The 22,562-nt window shown below is 37.9% G+C and overlaps 1 protein-coding gene across 5 annotated transcripts in view; it reads right to left on the bottom strand.

The window, feature by feature from the left end:
• The window catches only part of igf2bp2a (insulin-like growth factor 2 mRNA binding protein 2a), a 71,317-nt gene that overhangs the window by 13,311 nt on the left and 35,444 nt on the right, over window positions 1-22,562 (bottom strand). For all 5 annotated transcript variants that reach the window (XM_072444387.1, XM_072444388.1, XM_072444386.1 and 2 more), the window contains 5 exons: window positions 17,432-17,480; window positions 12,822-12,873; window positions 7,944-8,007; window positions 4,784-5,074; window positions 2,641-2,775 (listed from right to left, as the gene is read on the bottom strand). In XM_072444387.1, the coding sequence (XP_072300488.1) occupies window positions 2,641-2,775; window positions 4,784-5,074; window positions 7,944-8,007; window positions 12,822-12,873; window positions 17,432-17,480 (591 nt within the window). The remainder of the gene's footprint in view (window positions 1-2,640; window positions 2,776-4,783; window positions 5,075-7,943; window positions 8,008-12,821; window positions 12,874-17,431; window positions 17,481-22,562) is intronic.

Here is a 22,562-nt window from a genome sequence, read left to right as displayed (position 1 = left end):
TAACGGCCTTTGTACATTTTCAAATATTACTTCTTTATTTCTATGAATTTTGGTTTTGATTTATACAAACCCAAAAACCGACAAGAACAATATTATTTCCTTCATTTATACTATCGTGCAGTACAAAGAAGCCACTGTTACACCGTCAAACATCAACTGTGAACACTGTTCTACAAACGCAACTACTAAAACAACTACTAATACTACTACTACTACTACTACTACTACTACTACTACTACTACTACTACTACTACTACTACTACTACTGCTACTAAAACAATTACTACTATAACTAATACAAATCTACTACTACAACAACAACAACTACTACTACAACTACTGCTACTAAAACTACAATTACTGGTACAACTACTACTGCAACTACTACTACTTATACAACAACAAAACTACTACTACTACTACTACTACAACTAAAACAACTAGATAATGGCTGAAGCCATTGCGAGTGTCTGCGTTCTTGCGTAAAACTACAACATGTGTGTAAGAGTACTACATGTGTGTAAGTAGTACTGGTAGTACTACTTAAGATAAAAAGTCAGATTCAATTGACAACAAAAATCCTACAATCCTAAAATACAAGAACATATAGTGTCTGCTTTATGACGCAGACACTCAATTACTACAACTACTAATACTGTTAAAACAATTACGACTATAACTACTAAAACCTCTACTACAATAGCAACCACTACTACAAGTACGAAAAAAAATACCACTGCTAATAATTCTAAAACTACTGATTACTACATCTACTGCAACAACAACAACAACAACAACTACTACTACTACTACAACAACAACAGCAACAACAACAACAACAACAACAACAACAACAACAACAACAACAGCAGCAACAACAACTACTACTACTGCTACTACAACAACTACTATAACATCTACTGCAACCACTACTACAACAATACCAAATGTTGTATAAACACTAAAGCTTCATATTTTTGACATGTAGAAGTCGGGGCAGAAGTCAGGGCAGGGCGTGGCAGGTGTCTGGTTGTGCTACCCCAGGCGAGGTTGTAGTATAATCTGTGAGAGTACGCACAGAAGGTAGTGTTGTGATGCGCCTCTGTTTGTCCCTGTTTCAATAGCTGCCTTCTATAAGTGATCAGATGACAGGATATGGGGTTTGGCAGCCACATCTGAGGCGGGAACTCACGGGAGAGTTTAGTGTCACTGTCTGGCAGGGCGACGTTTGACAGACACAATTTCTATACAATTAACGTACAGTATTTCAGATACCAGACATAAAAATGATCATATCTTATACTTAATGTGCTCCACAATTTTATATTATTCTAGTAACGTTGTAACTGTCTAATATTCAGTTTTAGAATAAAAATCAATTAAAAATATGTCATGGAAGTAATATTTGCAGTGTTTAAAACTGTATATTCTGTTTAAATGCAGGTAAAGTAAACTGAAGAACAGGGTTTTCTAAAGTATTAAATATCAGAAAATAACCAATACAATATCAAAACTAGATGTTAATTTGAGCAAGTATCAATAAAAAACAAGACATATTTGGACATTTCCGGAATAGTTTTAGAATGATACTAAAGACCACATGGAAGTAATCAAGAAAATACAATTAATTTGTGTTGGAAATTGCATTTTTTTTAATCATCGCTGTGGTATCAAAATTGATATTGAGTCTAAAAAAATTCTATTATCAATGAATGTGAGCAGTAGCTACAGCGATCAATTTAAATGCATAAAGGAACTTGAATTTGAGCCGTCCATACCAACTTCAGAGGTAAGTACGGCAATGTTTATTTGTACTTGTTTGTAATGTACAATTGACTGGCAATTTTTACACATTAAAACTTGATTAGCTCGGCATGCTTTAATGAGCCTTCTCAAGGAAAAGACCTACTCCTCTGAACACTTTTCAAATCGAATTTTAACCCGGACTACTTAGCATATATGTGTAAGAGTACTACATGTGTGTAAGAGTAGTACTGGTAGTACTACTTAAGATAAAAAGTCTGATTTAACATTAAAGCCGCACTAGCGGCGATGATGGCTCTCGCTTTCCTGCGCGGCCACCTTCCCGCCCATCCATGTTTTCTGCTGTGTTTTGCGGCATACCAACAACGCTCAGTAATTTATAGTTGATGATTGCGTAGTTTGAGACTCAAATACTTGTTTGTCCTTGAATTTGAGAGCTGTCCATACCAACTTTAGAGGTAAATACGGCAATGTTTATCTCCACAGTAATATACAATTTGCACACATTAAAACTTGATTAACTCTGCATGCTTTAATGAGCCTTCTCAAGGAAAAGACCTACTCCTCTGAACACTTTTCAAATGGAGTTTTAACCCTGACTACTTAGCATTGTTGCATATAATTGGCGATGCTATATGTGAATGGACAAGGTCTGATGCACAAGTTCTTCGCAGGGTTTAAAATGTGCAGCGTCTTGTTAAAAATGTCAAGCCCGATTAGAGTTGCTCTCCTCGTTTCTGAGGCTGTGATGGCGCGGGCTGATCTGCGTTATGTACTCACGTGGAGTTAAACGGCATAGGTTAAAAAACATGGCCTCTAGACATGAGGTAGTTTGAAGTGTTGGAGAATGTAATGGTGGCAGAGTAAGCACTCACGTCTTGGTCTCGTTGGCCTCCTTGTGCATGATCTCCAGAATCATTCGACAAGCAGCGGAGCAGCCCTCCGGAGTCGAGTGGATGGTGATGGGCTTCTCTGCAGCACCTGCGTTTTCCTTACGATGAACGTCCACTCTGCAAAATAACAACCGTAAAACTAACGAGTGCCGAAAGCTGCTGAGCTGTAGAGAGTTTGTTGAATGTAAAAAGGTTTAATCACATAATAGTTCTCATTATATACACAGTAAAATAGGCCTATTTCTGCTTGTGTTCCTGTCTAAATGTTAAAAAATTAACCCTATTTTCTCTTGTTTACTGGTTTAGTCCTTGTTGTATTTCGATTTAGACCTGGTTTGATTGTAGGTTTGTTCTGGTTTAGTACTGGATTTTGCAGAGCAATGTTGGTAAAGCCTTTTGTATTTTGTAATTCACAAAAATCTAACATAGCAGTTGTTAGCGTATTATCATTATTGAAACAGAACGAAGGGAAATCTGACCCTGTGTTGTTTTGTTACGTTCATGGTTCTTTAATTACGTTTTTCACCTCTGCAGCTGTCTCCCTGCGAGCTGAAAACACTTACGACATTTCAGTTATCCATAATTATCCATCTTTAGAGAAAGAAAAAAAATAGAAATTCAGTTTTTGTCTGTTTTTCTCAATAAATAATGTAATGTTTATAGTCTTATGTCACTTTGTTGCACCACTTCACTACCAGCCAGAACATAATTATAACTGAAAATATTAAATTATTAAAAACAAATTAAATGGCTCCAGTTTTAAATTGAAGGGGAAATATTAACGAGGCTGAGTACAAGTACAAGTAGTACATCTTTAATATAAAATAAATTGAAAAAGTATACAGGCTGTAAAAACACATAAATGGCTTTATGTGTAAAAAAAAGTCTGCAACATCATAATATTTAGCAACTCCATCGAGGCCATTAAACTCATACTCAAGGCATTTTCCACAACGTATGCTGTAAAATATATAATAAAGAAAAGTGCTGGCGATGCAGTGCAGGGCTGGGAGCGTGAAACGTTGCACATGGGTTATGTTTCTATGACAACATATCACCGTAGTGGCTGCTGTCGCTCAGTGATTGATTAGCTTAAGGCACATGCAGAATAATAAGGACACGCGCAGTTACATTCACGACCGGCAGACATAGTTTTCTCTGTTGTCATAATGTCAGTTTGATAAGAACATGAAGAGGCATTTGCATTAAACCTGTTTAGAGTGACTGTGAAATCTAATTACAAAATGCAGGAAAAAACGTGAGTTGAATGTAGCTGGTTTCTTGGCACTGGGTACATTTACAACTCAGATAACTCAATAAATATGTCTGATTGTTGGTGTGTGTTTAGTTAATTCTGATCATCAAAAATACCCAGTGAATAAGTGGCGTTTTAGAGTCAAAGTACAATACATTTTTAAATAACGCGTTCAATCTTAACATTTTCACTTAAATGTTTGTATTCACCACATCAGTTTGCCTCTGATTACTCACATCAGATGTAACTGTTTACATGGCAATAATCTCCATAAACTCCATAAAATGATTAGATTTTCACTTCCCTATCGTCAACCAATACATGCGTTTGCACATCCGGGAACTGGTGCAGTGGCAACCGAGTCCGCCATTTTAAAAGGGGCACAACAGCACGTCTACTACATACAAAATCCAGGAAATATGAGGCCAAAATGCCAAAACCTGCGTTCTGTCAGGACATTGCTCTGTTGACTGACCAAGAAATGAGAGCTTTGTCGTGTACCTTAGTTTTCTGTTATCGTCTAAAGAATCAAAGTATTTGTAGCTCATTATGCCGTAGAAAAGGATGCAGTTGTGCTGTTTTTTATATATTGCGTGCCCCTTTTAAAATGGCTGCTATGGGGCAGTCCCGGCTGTATGACGTCACCGCGAACGCATGTATAGGCTGTAAACAATGTATTTAACTATTTTGTACAAAGAGTGAATGTAGTCATAACATACCGATTGTATATATATATATATATATATATATATATATATATATATATATATATATATATATATGTATAGAACTATTTTATGTCTATTATATAAATACAATTCATTTTCAAACTAAAGTAAAAGAATGAAAAACTCAACATTTAAAACTTACTTTGACTGTGTCTGTTTGGTGACATTCTTGATGGTGAGCCCCTCTTTGCCGATGATGGCCCCCACAAACTGAGTAGGCACGAGCATGCGCAGGGGAAAGTCCTGCGGTCTGGGCCGTGGACCGCCGTAACATCCTGAGGGCCCGGGTTGGGGTGTCCCTTGGTCCCGGGACGGCCGCCTCCCACGTCTGGATCGAGGGGTCTGCATGGCCGGAGCAGCATCCATGTCCATGATGTAGGAAACCTTGAAGCAGTAGTCCTCACACTGGTGCACTGACAGCTTCTCGATGGCTCTGTGACGACACCAGTGACAGCAACCGTAAGCGGCAACACAATCGTATGTAGTTTAAACGGTCAAAGTTTCTGCCTATTTGAAACCCTTCTTTAAAGAGAAACATTGTTTAGGGCAGAGCGTCTCAAAACTTTTCTGGCGCGCCCCCTGGGAGATTAAAAAAAGCATCCACGCCCCCCACAGCCTCTGGGACGGCGCAGAATTGGCCCTTCACTGCTGTAAATAAGGCGCTTCAAGGAGAAGACGTACTCACGTTACTTACTCGTCACTGTGGATCACTTTTACCACTGCAGGTCCAAGACCGACAGACTACTGTTGTTACTTTTAATGGCAGTGGGCAGCCAATTGAAAAGGTGCATTTACCTCTGCCTACTGTATTTCTACGTGTTCTTCTTCTTCTTTGGTGTTTTATGGTGGTTGATATCTAAGTGTTACATTGTTGTTGTTGTTGTTGTTGTTGTTGTTGTTTTATGGCAGTTGGCATCCGAATGTTGCATTACCGCCAGACTTTATTCCTTAGACTCTGTCATAGTCCATAAAAGTACTCCTTCCATTGCTTTGGTGTTACATTACCACCACCTACTGTAGTTGTACATCTTAGACTTTATTCTTCAGACTTTATTCTTTAGACTTCGAGGCCCAGGATCAAAGCGGAAAGGAATCGCGCATTCTTTTGGCATATGATTTATATTGTCACATTCTCTCTCTCTAAAAGTCTGGCCCCCATCACTCCGAATGGGAGTCGGAGTGATGGGGGTCTGCTTTTGGGGAGTCGGGGTGATCGGAGTGGCGAGGTGGGGGTGGGGGTGGTCTCCTGTCCTCGTCCAGTCTCGTAGACGCACGGCTACCAAGCAGCGACATCAGTGGAAATATTAAAGCCTATAGAATGAAGCCTGAAGAATAAAGCTGTACGGTGGAAGCACCGAACGTCAAAGAAGGAGAGGAAGATGAAGAAGAGTCTCCCTGGAATAAAGCCGGTTGTTGTTGTTGTTGTTGTTGTTGTTTTATGGTCTCTGAAACAACAACAACTATTCTAGTCACAAAGACATATCATGACCTCATGGGCTTTGTAACACCAAAGCAATGGAAGGAGTACTTTTACGGACTACGACAGTCTGAGGACTACGAAAAGTCTGAGGAATAAAGTCTGGCGGTAATGCAACACTTGGATGCCAACCGCCATAAAACAACAACAACAACAACAACAACATCTCTCTCTTTCTCTCTCTCTTTCTCTTTCTCTTTCTCTTTTTTTTAACAGTAGAGTAAAACACATACTTTGAAGATGTACAACTACAGTAGGTGGCGGTAAATGCACCTTTTCAGTTGGCTGCCCACTGCCATTAAAAGTAACAAAGCAACAACTTGGGCTTTGTCAAAGCACTGGAGGTCAAAGCACTGGAAGAACAACTTTTAGGACTACGACAAAGTCTGGGGAATAAAGTCTGGCGGTAATGCAACACTCGGCTGTCGACTGCCATAAAACAATAACAACAGCAACAACAGTCTAAGGAATAAAGTCTGGCGGTAATGCAACACTCGGATGCCAACCGCCATAAAACAACAACAACAACAACAACAACTACACAGGAGGGACAGAGAAGAGACAGATGAGCGACAGAAGAGGGACAGAGGAGAGACAGAAGATAATAATAATAACGTAATGTGCTTCAACCTAATTCGCAGCTTCGAGACTTGAAACTCTTATTATTCAGTGACATATTTTTTCATTAAATACAGTTTCAAATGTATTGCTATGACACTCATTGGGCAGTACTAGATCCATGGTACAAATACAGAACATAGAGCAGAAACAGAACCATAACTTACAACACAATTCATACATGAATTTATACCTGGTCAGATTGTGTCTAGTTTCACAAACTACATTAGACTTTAAAGTTAGAAAACAGCCGATTATTACCATACTTCAGGATATTATATTTGTTTAACGTATAATGATTTTTGAATTTTTGAATTTAAAGTTACATTATAATGTGCTGAGTCCCTGCGCTAACATGTCCTTCTGAAGAGGCAGAATTATGCTGCGCTCCACTTGTCCTCATAGGTTTGATTTTCTGAGTTCTGACATGTAAAGTTCACAGTAAAACGCTGCAGCGGGTGAGGCAGTAAAACAGAATCTACTCCCAGTTTTTAACATCTCCTCAGGTGAAACAGCGCCTAGCATATCATCTGTACCCAATTACTGGGGAAAAAGTATATTTTTTATTTTGCACAAATTCACAAAAAAATATTTTTTTTAGATTGAGTAAAAATAATCATAGAACACTGATAAATTGCAAATGTTAAGATAAGATAAGATAAGATATTCCTTTGTTTGGAGAAAAATATAAGATAAGATAAGATATTCCTTTATTGTCCCACATGGGGAAATTTCAATGTGCATGTCATGTTCTATATGTTAGTGCTAGTAGGGCTAATGACAATTATTTTAGTGGTCAACTAGTCAACAATTATTTTGAGACTTTTTAAATAAACTGTTTATTAAATATAGGCTGACATATATAGATAGATAGATCATATTTACGGCTCAAGTGTTTATTCTTCATTTGGATTTAATAAGCAGAATAAATACATAATAATGAAAAATATGAGAACCAGAGTTAGCTGTGGTGATTGAAACTGTGTATTAAACCAGTTTGAGAAAGATTGTGTTTATCATAAAGACATTTTGGACAAACTGCATGAAGAGAGAAAGTAGAAACTTGCACAATCTGAGTGAACTTGAATTTAACCCAAATGGTTTAGTTTGATGAGTCACAGCTCTTTCTCTGTCCACAGGTGTGATGTGAAGCGTTTAGTCTGTACAGAACATGTTGTTTCTGCACAGACTAAGGCAGGTAACTCACTCTTTAGCTTCCTCCTTGGTTCCGTACGTAACATTCACGACTGCTGTTTCTGTGTCAGTGTTCACTGTAAAAACAGGAAACAATTATGTTAGTGCTCACACATTGGACATCAGATATATATATATATATATATATATATATATATATATATATATATATAGATATAGATATAGGCTAAGTGCATTGGTCCTGCATGGGGGAAGCATCTGTCTGTGTGCATCCATTACATCCATCAGAGCCTGGCTCTGCTCCAGCTCAGCCTCTGCTCTGTCCACAGGCACAAAGCTCTCTGCCAATGGCACAAAACACCACTTAAGTTACAGCCGCCGTCACTTATACTCACAGTGTAATGTGAATCAGACACACCACTGTGAGATTTGTAGCCTCGTCCTGCTTAGTATTTAACAATCTAAGACACTGCAATTAGCTGCATTTGAAGTATAATGGTTAAAATTAAATATAAACAGGGATAATTTATTTCAGTATAGACATTGTTCTGGCTTCTAAATAGTACACACACACATATATAGGTGGCATATAACTGCCACAAATGAATAAGGAGAACATTTGGTAATGCTCAATAAATTAATAAGTTTGCATATTTCACAAAACTATCAGAGCAACATAGCAACTGCAACAGTGTGTCGCTGTAAAGAGCAGGTAAAATGGAAAAGAAAGGGCATCTATTATTATTATTGACCTGTATTTAACCAGGAAAGTCCCACTGAGATGTAGCATCTCTTTTTCAGGAGAGTCCTGGCCCCAGAGGGGAGGAGCCTATTGTACATGTCTTTAGTAGTAATGGGACCCAGACCACCCGAGGGAACCCTATGCAGGCACAGGGAGAACATGCAGACTCCACACAGAAAGGCCCCGGGACCTGCTTGCACAGATTATATCTATGGTTATTTTTGGGTTGGATAATGGGAGGAAATGAATTATTTTTATCTTATAATCTTAATGTATGTAAATAAAGGGGGTGAAAAATAAGTATACTTCTACTCAATCCTTTTGAAATATGAAGAAAATAAAAACATTTGATCTGTGAATCATTGTTGGTGATATGTCTGGCATATTTAAATTTAAAACATATTTTTAAAATCTGGGCTCAAACCATGTTCAGACTGGCTTTTAACACTTAGTAATGAGATGAGTTTGTTTCATTGTTCACACTGTTAAATGTATTTGTTTATGGTTTTATGCTTTTGTATTGGTTTCATTTTTATTGGAAAGCCCTTTGGTCACATTGAGTGTTATACAGGGCTCTATAAATAAAGGCTGTTTGACTGATTGAGTGTCTCAAAAGTAAAAAGAAATAAAGAGAACCTCAGTATCTCAACATTTTAAATCCCTAACGTCAAAACAGAAAAAGTAAAGAATATACTGTATTTGTATACCACCTCCTCAACATGTTAAAGTCTTGTATTTGCTGCTTGTATCATATAACCAGACAATACAGAGAACAACACAGTGACACTGTAGTTCTTGGAGTGTGCCCCGTCAGCAGTTTTACAGTATCTTTTCACGTGGGGGCCCGTCGGCGTCGTTATAATGGGTCCATGGGGTTGGCCATGTTCTTTTCTCTTCTAGTCATTTACACGCTCTGCTCTCTGCTCCTCTGTGCTGCGGCCGACACCAGCCGCCCCCCGCCCGAACATGACAGGTGCTAAAGCAGGTCGGAGAAGGTGTTTTTACAGACTCATCCTGCACTTTTAGTACTGTGGAAACGGTTTTCCTCGAGTCTTGGGTGGTACTGGGGAAACCGGTCTTTGATGGGGTAATTCTGTTACTTCTCAGACAGGGCACGGTGCCAGACTCTGCCCCCTCTCGCCCTCTCCACACCAGCTGGGAACTCTCAATAGTTTTAATATCTCCAAAACAGCTGTCAAAGCTTAATCAGGATTTCAAGAATGTAAGAAGATTTATTTTTGTAAGTCAGTAAAGGACCTTTTAAAGTAACTGATATATCTGTTCATCCACGTTGCAACAAAACTATTATCATACTGAAAATTATAATTGACTGTGTATTAATAGTGAGTACTTTTTTAGCATATCCTGATAATGATAGTCCAATGACCTGCAGAAGTTCTCTGACAACTCTGCCATCATCGGACTCATCACGGACGGCGATGACGAGGAATACAGAGGACTGGCGCAGGACTTTGTGGACTGGTGTCAGCGGAACCACCTCCACATCAACGCGGAGAAGACCAAAGAGATGGTGGTGGATTTCCGTAGACGCCACCCCACTGCCCCCGCACCAGTGAACATCCAGGGACGGGACATTGAGAGAGTGGACTCATACAAGTACCTGGGTGTTCATCTGAACCACAAACTGGACTGGACTCATAACACAGACGCACTGTACAGGAAGAGCCAGAGTCGGCTCTACCTCCTGAGGAGACTCAGGTCTTTTGGAGTGACAGGGCCACTCCTGAAGACCTTCTACGACTCTGTGGTGGCATCAGCCCTCCTGTACGGTGTGGCCTGCTGGAGCAGCAGCATCACAGAGAGGGAGAGGAGGAAGCTGGACAGAGTCATCAAGAAGTCCAGCTCCGTCCTGGGCTGTGCTCTGGACTCGGTGCAGGAGGTGGGGGTCAGGAGGGTCCTGGCTAGATTCACATCTATGCTGGACCATGAGTCTCACCCCCTGCAGGACACTCTGTCCACTCTGGAGAGCAGCTTCAGTGACAGACTGATCCACCCTCGATGTGTGAAGGAGACGTTTCGTAGGTCTTTCCTTCCTGCTGCTGTCAGACTTTATAACAAACACTGCTAGCCCTGAACATGTGCAATACTGATGTAACCATGTGCAATACCATCATATTCATGTGCAATACTGAATTAACCATGTGCAATACCTGTAAATTAGAGTGTTCAATTTTGTTTTTATCCGGTTTAGTTACCTGCTAATAGTATTACCTAGTCTTGTGCTAGCTATTTTTGCTTTCTTTGTATTTCATTCTATTATCATCATTTTATTATTATTATCTTATTTTTATCTTTATATTTTAATTTGTATTTATCTATTTTATTTTATTTCCCCCCCTCCATTCCCTATTAAGATAGGAGAGGAGTTTTGTTAATAAGAGTTTTTTATTTTTGTTCATAAGAGTTCTATTAAGAGTGTGTTTTTGAAACTTCCTATAATCTGTCCTTTCCTCCTGTTTCTACTGCGTTGTAACAACGGCATTTCCCCTTGTGTGGACATTAAAGGATTATCTTATCTTAGTCCGACTTTATTATGGAAAACAGAAATGTGTTAAAATATGTCTTTAACTTGTTAGTTGAAGTTTAATTGTTAGACAAATGTGAAACGTCTGTAAAAAAATAATCAGAAAAGTGCAGAAATATAGCCTCATTTGATCATTTACAACATAACATAATATTTTTTAATCAGCTCTTGTTGCATTTTAACAGTATACTCGGTATGCATCTTCATAACAACGTTCACAATATTATTTCAAACTCATATTGGATATATAATAACTAAGAATAACTAAGAAATATGTATGTATCATTTCATAGGCCATTGTTAGGTGTGTATCAAACTAAACTGTTCTGAACCAGAGGCGCAAATATTCAAATGTTAAATTTAACTTAGATGTTTGCTGGTAGGATGTGTGGGTTTGTGTTGGTGCAATATTCTCTGTCCATATAACAGCTGTAAACAAGAGTGATATTATTGTTATTATTATTTTTATTAAGAGTATAAGAGTTTTTCTACAAGAGTGTTTTTTATAAGTTATCTGTTTTTTTATTTTTTATTATTAAACTTCTGTACCTACTCTGTGTTGCAACACTAGAATTTCCCCATTGTGGGACAAATAAAGGCTTATCTTAAATAGGCTTTTCACGATAACAGATTATGAAATTAATAAAGACAATAGAGACAATAAACAATACTATTGAACTTACTTTATGTCATTGCTACAACAGCTCTAAAGCAGGAAAATCCCCCAAAAACTTAGATGTAAATTCACTGTTAATGAACATGATTTGAAATAAATAAATAAATACACAATTTGATAAATAGCACAAATAAATGTTAATAATGTCCTAGAACTAGATTCACTCTACTGCTCAAATGTGTCTGCACTGTATTACTTTATAATTGTACTATATTTTGGATTGCATGTTTCTATTCTCCTGCAGTTCTTGAACCCTGCACTGCAACACTGAAATTTCCTTATTGTGGGATGAATAAGTTATTATCCCATAAAATAGGTATTTACATATAAGAATTATATAGAGAAATATAGACATAAAAATAACTCACAATTCATAAACAATTAGTTGTAAAAATGTTGGTTAACTAAGACACCACTGACTGATTAATCGACCAAAGGCTTACAACGCTATTTAAGACCCTGCTATAGATCACAATTTAATGTAACTCTGGTTTTAGATGTAAGCAGTGCTTTAAATAGTTTATAGAGTAGAAGAAAATGCCACAAGTTGAGCCTCAAACCCCTAAATGCGTCCCGCCTCGTCTGCTGACTTGCCATGACAAATACTTGCACAATATCAAAGCGTACAAAAGCTTCACCACGGGCGCCTTCAAATTACCTCCCTAAATGTGACGGCGACTCTGAACGTACAGGAGGAGGACACATGCTGGGACGGTACGTTTGGATGCGAGCCGAGTCTGCCCACTTCAATTCATAATCGGAAACCGACTGCGTTACTCAGATCTTATTAAAGAGAGGAATCCAGAGGCCGCTGTCCTCGCTTCAACTTATAGAACACACATGTCGGTAATGAGTGATTTATATGCAGCGATGGGTTATGTTTAGATAATGTTTGTGGGAAGGATGAAGGGGCGAGCGGAGCGGCTGGGCTCAATGGGAGGTCTGCACAGAGGGAGGAGACACGTACCTTGTTCCACATTTTCGACAGTCCCGTACTCAGCTAGAAGGCCATCCAAATCCTGCAAAAGCAAAGAGTGGACATGTAGTAAAGGAACATACAAACTGACATACAAACGGACATACAAACGGACATACAAACTGACATACAAACGGACATACAAACTGACATACAAACGGACATACAAACTGACATACAAACGGACATACAAACGGACATACAAACTGACATACAAACGGACATACAAACTGACATACAAACGGACATACAAACGGACATACAAACTGACATACAAACGGACATACAAACGGACATACAAACTGACATACAAACTGACATACAAACTGACATACAAACTGACATACAAACTGACATACAAACGGACATACAAACTGACATACAAACTGACATACAAACGGACATACAAACTGACATACAAACGGACATACAAACTGACATACAAACGGACATACAAACTGACATACAAACGGACATACAAACTGACATACAAACTGACATACAAACTGACATACAAACTGACATACAAACTGACATACAAACTGACATACAAACTGACATACAAACTGACATACAAACGGACATACAAACTGACATACAAACTGACATACAAACGGACATACAAACTGACATACAAACGGACATACAAACTGACATACAAACGGACATACAAACTGACATACAAACGGACATACAAACTGACATACAAACGGACATACAAACTGACATACAAACGGACATACAAACTGACATACAAACTGACATACAAACTGACATACAAACTGACATACAAACTGACATACAAACTGACATACAAACGGACATACAAACTGACATACAAACTGACATACAAACGGACATACAAACTGACATACAAACGGACATACAAACTGACATACAAACTGACATACAAACGGACATACAAACTGACATACAAACTGACATACAAACGGACATACAAACTGACATACAAACGGACATACAAACTGACATACAAACGGACATACAAACTGACATACAAACGGACATACAAACTGACATACAAACGGACATACAAACTGACATACAAACTGACATACAAACTGACATACAAACTGACATACAAACTGACATACAAACTGACATACAAACGGACATACAAACTGACATACAAACGGACATACAAACTGACATACAAACGGACATACAAACGGACATACAAACGGACATACAAACTGACATACAAACGGACATACAAACTGACATACAAACGGACATACAAACTGACATACAAACGGACATACAAACTGACATACAAACGGACATACAAACTGACATACAAACGGACATACAAACTGACATACAAACGGACATACAAACTGACATACAAACGGACATACAAACTGACATACAAACGGACATACAAACTGACATACAAACGGACATACAAACGGACATACAAACGGACATACAAACGGACATACAAACTGACATACAAACGGACATACAAACTGACATACAAACGGACATACAAACTGACATACAAACGGACATACAAACTGACATACAAACTGACATACAAACTGACATACAAACTGACATACAAACGGACATACAAACTGACATACAAACTGACATACAAACTGACATACAAACTGACATACAAACAGGAATTGCTTTTCACCCTTTTCAACATTTTTGAATCACTTGAGTGACTGTTGCCCTTGTGTTTGTACTTTATATCCACAAAATCTCCACTAACAGAAGAGGTGAGCAGAGTAACCAAACATTATACTCAAGTAAGAGTCATTTTACTTCAAAAGAATGTTAGCGCACTGATATGGGAAAGAATCAATCTAAAAGTGATGTGTCCATCCCGGAGACGCCTGTCATGCTACAATGTCAAATACATATGGGAAAGAGTGTCTGGAATGTGTTCTGTAATTTATTTGTGATTTTGATGCAATTTTTTAATGCATGGTCTGTAATTTCTTTGTGATTTTAATTTTTCCTATTGTGTGAAGCACTTTGAATTGCCTTGTGTATGAAATGTGCTCTACAAATAAACTTGCCTTGCCTTAAAAGTGTCTGGGGAAACTACTACTCAGTCAAGATTAACTGCCTTACGTAACATTTGATTTATAATTCAAAGTTAATCTAATTTGAAGAACAGAAGATTACATAATACACATAATCTGGTATTGTCAAAGGAAAGACTCAAAAATGAGAAAAACAAAAGCATATCTGAAGGAGCGGTGCAAGAAACACAAATGTTCACCTCATCGCTCCTGAGGTGACCGGTGAGCTGCTGGGATTGGCCTGGCCTTTAGTGTTCAGTGTTCTGTTGCAATTTGGTGGAATATTTAGAACATAGTGTTAGTTCCAGCGCTCACAGGCGACCTATACTTTCATGACGGAGCATGTTTGGTTTAACTGGAGTTTTGGTTTGTTCTGCTGGGCGGAGCAAAGCTGAACCGCTCTCCACCACAGAAGAGTGTCCAGCGCTCGTCCACGTCAGGACCGATCATTATATAATGCCTTTCCACCTTCAAGGCACTCTTTACTAGGCCATGTGGGTGAGGTGTCTTGCCTAAGGACACAACAACATTTCCTCTAGCGCCCCCCTGTGGCTCCTGGTGTTCCAGCGGTCTCCCATCCAAGCTCTCGTTAGCTTCCGAGAGCTGCCGAGATCAGGCATTGGTAAGCAGGGAGGGCCTAATTAATTTCATGAAGATTTAAGCGCATGATACTGTTCCTCCTTCACTGTGTAATCTAAAAGAGCCAAACTGACATGATTGATCTGTGCAAATTCATGATTAACACATCAATTTTCGATGATTAATTTCATGAGTTAACAAGCTAACATGGACAGCCTGGTTGATTAGGCCTGTCACGGTAACATTTTTCAAAGTGTCATATATTGCTCCAGAAAAATATCACGATAAAAGATAATATACATACTGAACTGAAAAAATAGCAGAATTAAACACTTTTGTACATATTTAGTATCTATAATTTGTGAAAGAAGTTACTTATTCGGCTCAGTAAAGCACAAAAAGATAAGTGAATGTTAGGCCGCAGTTATTTTATTACTTGGTTTACGGTTTTTTAAATGAAATATATTGAACAGGCGGACGAAATATAAATTTAATTTCAATTTCAAAAGATTTTTTCTTCCGGGTTTGCCCAAAATGCACCACGGGAGGAGATGGGGAAAGACGCGGCGCACAGGTGAGTGTAACAGTAGATTTAGCGTGTTTTGCATTGGTAGAAATGACGCTTCTAAGAGTGCAGCAAACGGCAAAACGCGCTGGAGAAAATGTGGTAAACGGGTTTAAAATGTGTATTTCCGATATAAAGGTGCGCAGCAGACAAGGACGGGCGCGTCACAACAAAGCTTTCCAGAATAAATGACTCCTGCAGGATTTTGGCGAAAAATTGCTTATCTGCTAATCTTATCTTTTGACATAATACCGCTTTTTATATTTCATTTGATGCTATTTTGCGTTGGCGTCGGTACTTAAAAAAAAAAAAATGATAATAATTTATTTTATTTATATTGTAGAAATCAATCATCTAAGTGCGGCGGATTTGTAAACCAAGTAATAAAATAACTGCAACATCAAGCCAAAATAATATTATTCCAGTAATTATTTATTGAATCCTAAGTCAATAAAGTAATCATCATGACAGGTCTGGTGATTCTTCCAAACAGCCATATTGTATAAACACATGCAAGCAGAGTAAATCCAAATGCATACTTAAACATAATGATAAAAGTAGTAATAATGGTGACAATGATTCATGTAATCTAGTGTGTATTAATAGAAGGAAAATAATACAAGTTAAACGAGTGTAGTAAAAATAAGCCATGACAGATACAGTTGGCAAAACATCATATAAAGGGGCGTGGTCTGCCATGAGGGAAACTGTTGATTCAATAGGAAACACAACTTTTTTCCTCTTCTAATACGTATCCTGGCAAATTATGTGTATTTTAAGCACAACTAATTCAAGTTGAGTCACAACTGAGACTTAATGAGAAACTTATTAAGTTATTGATAAAGAGTTACTCCTGAAAAGTAGATATAGATGCAAAAATACAGCAGCTGGAATCGCGGTAGCATTTAGGTTGCATCTGCTGTTCGTATTCTTGGATAACTTTACGAATTTGGGCCATTCAACCATTTCATTTATTTTCCGTGTCTTCATGTCTGTGTTTGGCACAATACATACACTAAAGTCTGCATTTACCCTTGTGGTTGTTGAACAGTGGGTGATGGAGCAGCTCTTCTACATTGAAATGAATGAATTGCTTCCACCACAAATGTCCGTTTTGACAGTTGGACAAAAAATAATGACTATGTTTTCACTTACTGTGCCAAAATTGCCAAGATATTACAGCTAAGGTAAAAGTGCATCTTTTTTTACTTTCTGTTGGAGCCCTAACAGTGCCAGTTTACTATAAGCTTAAATATTGTCTGTCTTCACACTCCATGTCCACTTGAACAAAGAGTCCTCTCAAAGGCCAGTCACGAGCCGGAAGCAGCTTTGTGTGCTCCCGGTGCTTCCCCTGTGACCGGACCCCTCCTCCTCTCACTCTCTAAAGGTGGACCACTCACCTCCCACTGAAGATTGGGCGGGATGTTTCGGATCTGGATCTTCCGACTCCTGCAGAGATAAGAGACACAGACAGAGCCATGTTAAGACCGGAACTGCAAAGCCACAATACAGTAAAAGCATTCCTTTGCAACACGTTTGCCACCATTTTGTCTCCATGGAGATTTTAAAGGAGACATATACTCTCTCCGCCCACATCCCTTTAAATTGTGATTATGTGAAAAATTCAAATTTGATAATAATTTAATTTTTTTATTTTTTAAGACTCGATGAGTGACACATGTAGGGTTCTAAAACACTTTTCAAAAGCAAAACATGTAAATGAAAATCTGCTGATTGTTATGAAGAGGCAGTAATTTACATACTTAAATGACAAGTCATATTTAAGTATTTTTTAACATCTTTACTTATTGAAACCCATCCCATCATGTGCACATGATATATACATACAACACTACAAAATGCACCCTCTTAAAACTAGAAAAATACACCTGTTTTAGGTAAGTATGTCCTTGAAATAAGTTTGTATCTGCGAGTGCAGTAAGAACATTTTAGCTTCATAATCTTCCTTATTTAGCATTTATTTAGTTAAAATGTCTTAAATCAAGATTAATCGAAAAATAAATCTGACTAAAGTGAATAAATCTTGGTTAGATTTATGTAATTTACAGTGCAAGCCTCCAAAAATATCTGGAAAAAATCCTAATAATCCCCCTTTAATGCAATTGTATTTGTTTTGCACCTCGATGAAATGTAGACGCACTCAGTCCGTTTATCTGCATCAACTCAAAGCACATTTGTCTGCCTGTGGTCTTTGTAAACCCATTACACAAACACAATCCAATCAAGACCCAAACTACTATTACTAAGCCCTTCTCAAATCAATATTGCAGTTTACGATGAACGAAATGTAAATAATGATCTATTTGTGTCATAGTTCCGCAAGTACCTGAAGAAAAAACACAATTTGCCTCCGTTAACAATTTGTCTAGAATGTACCACAATAAAGCATTAGACTTATCTATCTCCACGGAGACAAGCAGCTGACAGCACCGGGCAAAATATGTGGATATGATACACTGTTGTTTAACTATAAATATTTGAGCTAGTCTACTGTACATGACTGATGAAAAATACATGTTCACAGGGGCAAGCTGAACATAAATATAATAGTCTACATTCTCATCATAAAAAAGTCAAATGTGTGGATCTTCTCAACCATTAACCTTTTAGATTTTGTGGCCCAACTTTTTCAGTGAAAGTAACCTGGGGCCCTTTCAAATATACTAGATTGTACTCTAATTTGTGTAGCACTCACTGCTCTTTTAAACTACATATTTAACGGTTAACAACTAAATATTTATGGTTTTCATTTAACGGCTTAGAAAAGGACTTAGTACAATCTTTAAATACATTAATCCAGTATATCTCTTAAATGTTTCAACAGATTGGTTTTGAAATGCAGGACAGTCTGAGCAGCCCTCTCACTGTTTTTACTGAGTATGTCGGAGCAAACAGCAAAGCCACACAGACCGCGACCACAGGCTGTTAACAACTACATTAACGTGAGTGAGTCCGCTTTGGCCACCAGAACCACTGATTGAAAAAGCAGAGAAGAGGGCCACAGAGGGCCACGCTGAGGTCCCAAAAAGCATTTAAGGAGCTCATAAGCAGGCTGGCTCAGGATGAGGGGCAGGGGGGAGAGGCCTGAGGTACAGTAACTGTATGTTGGATTAAATCTCTAGACAGCATTAGGCCTATACTGTGTTTGAACATTTAGACCAAGGGTGGGCAATCATTTTTTTTCCCCGAAGGCCCTATTTGAATCCAGGCAAGAGGCAGCGAGCCGGACTAAATTATTTTCGTGTAATCTTTATTAAGGACACAAGGGCAGACATGTGCCATGGCTAAGACAATTAAAAATGGAAAAAAGTATAACAAATATGATCAAAATCGCATTAAAACAGGCCGATACCCAAGTCTGATTTAGAGGCATTAAAACACTACTTTGCCCAACTAAAATGTTTGCTAAAACTGAGGTAAATTTGCCACTAAATTCATTGTTTATAAGCATTAAGAAACTACACAGATAACAAGAATCAAACTTAATCTGGCAATTATACAGAAAGTTATGCAAATTCAAGAGTTGCATGGTGTGAAATGTACAGTGAAAAGAATAAGGTCATGGCACAGTGGTTAAAGTCAACTGCTTTCTATCAACTGACAAATGACGTGGGCGTTGTAGGTCACGTAGCCCCAACAGCTTACAACTTTAGTTTTACAATTACAACGTTTATATATATTTCATGTTGATGTCTAAAAGCATTTTCTGTTATGAATGACAAGATAATATGTAATATTTTTTTTGTAATATCAACCATTTTCTTAAGCTATATATATTTATATACATTTAACACCATGATATTACAGTAAAGACAAGGTGACAACAGGCACAGTGTAAGAACAGTGTGAGAACCCAAATTAGTTGAGGTTTAATTGTCAGACAACTGTGAAATGTACCGGTATGTAAAACTCCCAAAAAAGCAGAAATATCACCTTATATCCTTATTCGAAAGTTTACAACATAACATCTTTTCTTTTTTTTATTAGCTCTTTTTCTAGCATTTTTAAACTATAAATGATATACTCAATATTTGGCATATCTTTAAAACAACATTCGCAATATTATCTACATTTTGATACATCAACCATGTCAAAACACATGTTTTAACTCAAAGTATTAGATATAAGATATCAGCAGCATAACAACATAATTCATAAAAATATTGCAAGATGAGTTTAAATACATAAAAAGAACACATTTTTAAGACAAAACACACTGCTCACTTCAGAACTACAATACAGAGAGAATGCAATGTGACACAGCCCTGAACATGTCCTTACAACACGTCTGTCACGGCTTCCAGCTGTAAGCAAGCGTCTCACTGAAAGATCTCCCCTGGCAACCGCAGTCCAAACAGTCTGATAAAAATCTGTGCTCCTTGCTAAAACATATCACCTCCCCAAAACGTAGTAAACAACCTTCAGCATTTCAACAGTAACCAACACGTGAAACCAAACCAAGGCCACGTCGCGAAACCTCAAAAAAAATACCAGAGTACGAGATTACGTTTTCATTTGCAGTCCGGTTTAATGTTGTGTGAATTTCCAACTCTCGTGTTACCGCTAACTGATTTATCACCGCCTAACCTTGTCGGAGTGTCTGATGCAGTTCAACCCGGTGCCAGCGACGCCCTCTTCTCTTACCTTTCAATGTTAATGACCAGATTCAATGACACTGAGACAATAGTAAGTCTATGATATTTTCTCCTCCGAGTAGATTCCTTGATGCCCGTATTTTAAAGGGCAATTGCAGTTCTGTCATGCGAAATATGTCGGGGCGTCTTAGAAGGACATGTCTCGGAAAAAGTGACAGAGGTTTTGGTGATGGAAGGTCTCGTTTCACAGCGTGCTTGTGGTCACTGGCTGCTCTTCTGTCTGACTGACTGACTCTCATATACTGTTGAGTCAAACTGCATCCAAACTGCAATGAAAAGATACTGGAGTGTGATAGCCAGAGCAGGAAAATGTACTCAAAACAGGTACTAAAGAGAAGTTACTGATTTACTGATGCTTAAAAATAATGTATGGTCTTTAATATCATCGCTACTGTACCTTGTTTTTCAGTAGTAATGCTTTTATTGTACTTTTAATACGTTACAAGTACCACGATACTTCAATTGCTTTTACTACTAGTGTAACTACCACACCTCTATTACTTATTCTCTGCTCTTTTATTGTACTTTTAATCATAGTATAGCATAGTCAAGCCTTTTGGCCTTATCATTAGTCCTATTATTGTTATTATAACATGTTTTATATCAGGCTATTCTATTTATTAGTGTTGTCAATGCACTGTTTTAACTGAGAAGAAACGACATTTCATTCAAACGACTCAGATTGAAATTACATTAAGTCGAAAGTCCCTCGAGTCCAGTCGTAAGTCTTACGCATCGAGTTTCAAGTCCTTTCAAGTCTTAAAGTCAAATTACCCAAAACAGCTCATATATTTGCAGTTCATGTGATTTTTTAATTATCCTAAGGGAGACTCGTGTTCCAGTTTGTTCCTGTAAATAAAAGCTAAGTGTATCATCTGTATGGAGCTCAACGGTGACCGGAAGTACATTTTGCATTGATTTTTCCCATTAGAATTCCGAACATTGCTTGGGGATATGTGGCAACCAATGAGCACAAGATCTATAATCTAATTTAAAATCTGTTTCTAATCTTTATGACCTGCTAAGTTATTCAAGCAATTTGCAGAATTTGAAGTTTTCAAAGTGTTTTTGGACTGAAAACAACCACATTATGGATTTGAGTGAGCACATAACGGTTCGCCTTCGTCGAGTCTTTTAACTCCTAATGTTTCTAAATCTCTATGGCAAAAATGAATGAGAAATTTACTCCCGTAACCATGGCGAACTTCGCTGAGCTCCATCCAACGTGTCAGCTTTGTCAAGTCATCAAAATAATGTGTTAAGTCTGCAAGTCCTATTACAAGTCCTACTACATGTCCTACTACAAGTCCTACTACAAATCCTACTACAAATCCTACTAAAATCATACTACAAGTTCAATTACAAGTCCTACTACAAGTCCTATTACAAGTCCTACTACAAGTCCAATTACAAGACCTACTACAAATCCTACTACAAGCCCTACTACAAATCCTATTACAAGTCCTATTACAAGTCCTACTACAAGTCCAATTACAAGCCCTACTACAAATCCTACTACAAGTCCAATTACAAGTCCTATTACAAGTCCTATTACAAGTCCTATTACAAGTCCTACTACAAGTCCAATTACAAGTCCTATTACAAGTCCTATTACAAGTCCTACTACAAGTCCAATTACAAGTCCTCCTACAAATCATACTACAGGTCCTACTACAAATCCTATTAATACTACACTAGTTAGTACCAGACCACTTCTGCCATGACCATTTGCCATAAAGTCAGATTCAAGAAAAATAAGAGTGAAACTGTCCCATGTTTCAAAAAGGCACTTTAACATCTCCAGCAAAGGGCGCGTTAGCTTCTGTCAGTTCATACATCAAAGACAGCGCATGCA

This window comes from Eucyclogobius newberryi, unplaced genomic scaffold, assembly GCF_026437365.1.
Source record: "Eucyclogobius newberryi isolate DKJ021-1_F unplaced genomic scaffold, fEucNew1.0.hap1 SCAF_14, whole genome shotgun sequence".
Taxonomy (NCBI): Eukaryota; Metazoa; Chordata; class Actinopteri; order Gobiiformes; family Gobiidae; genus Eucyclogobius; species Eucyclogobius newberryi.
Note: the sequence above shows the minus strand (reverse complement) of the source record. Positions and strands in the feature narration are given on the sequence as shown.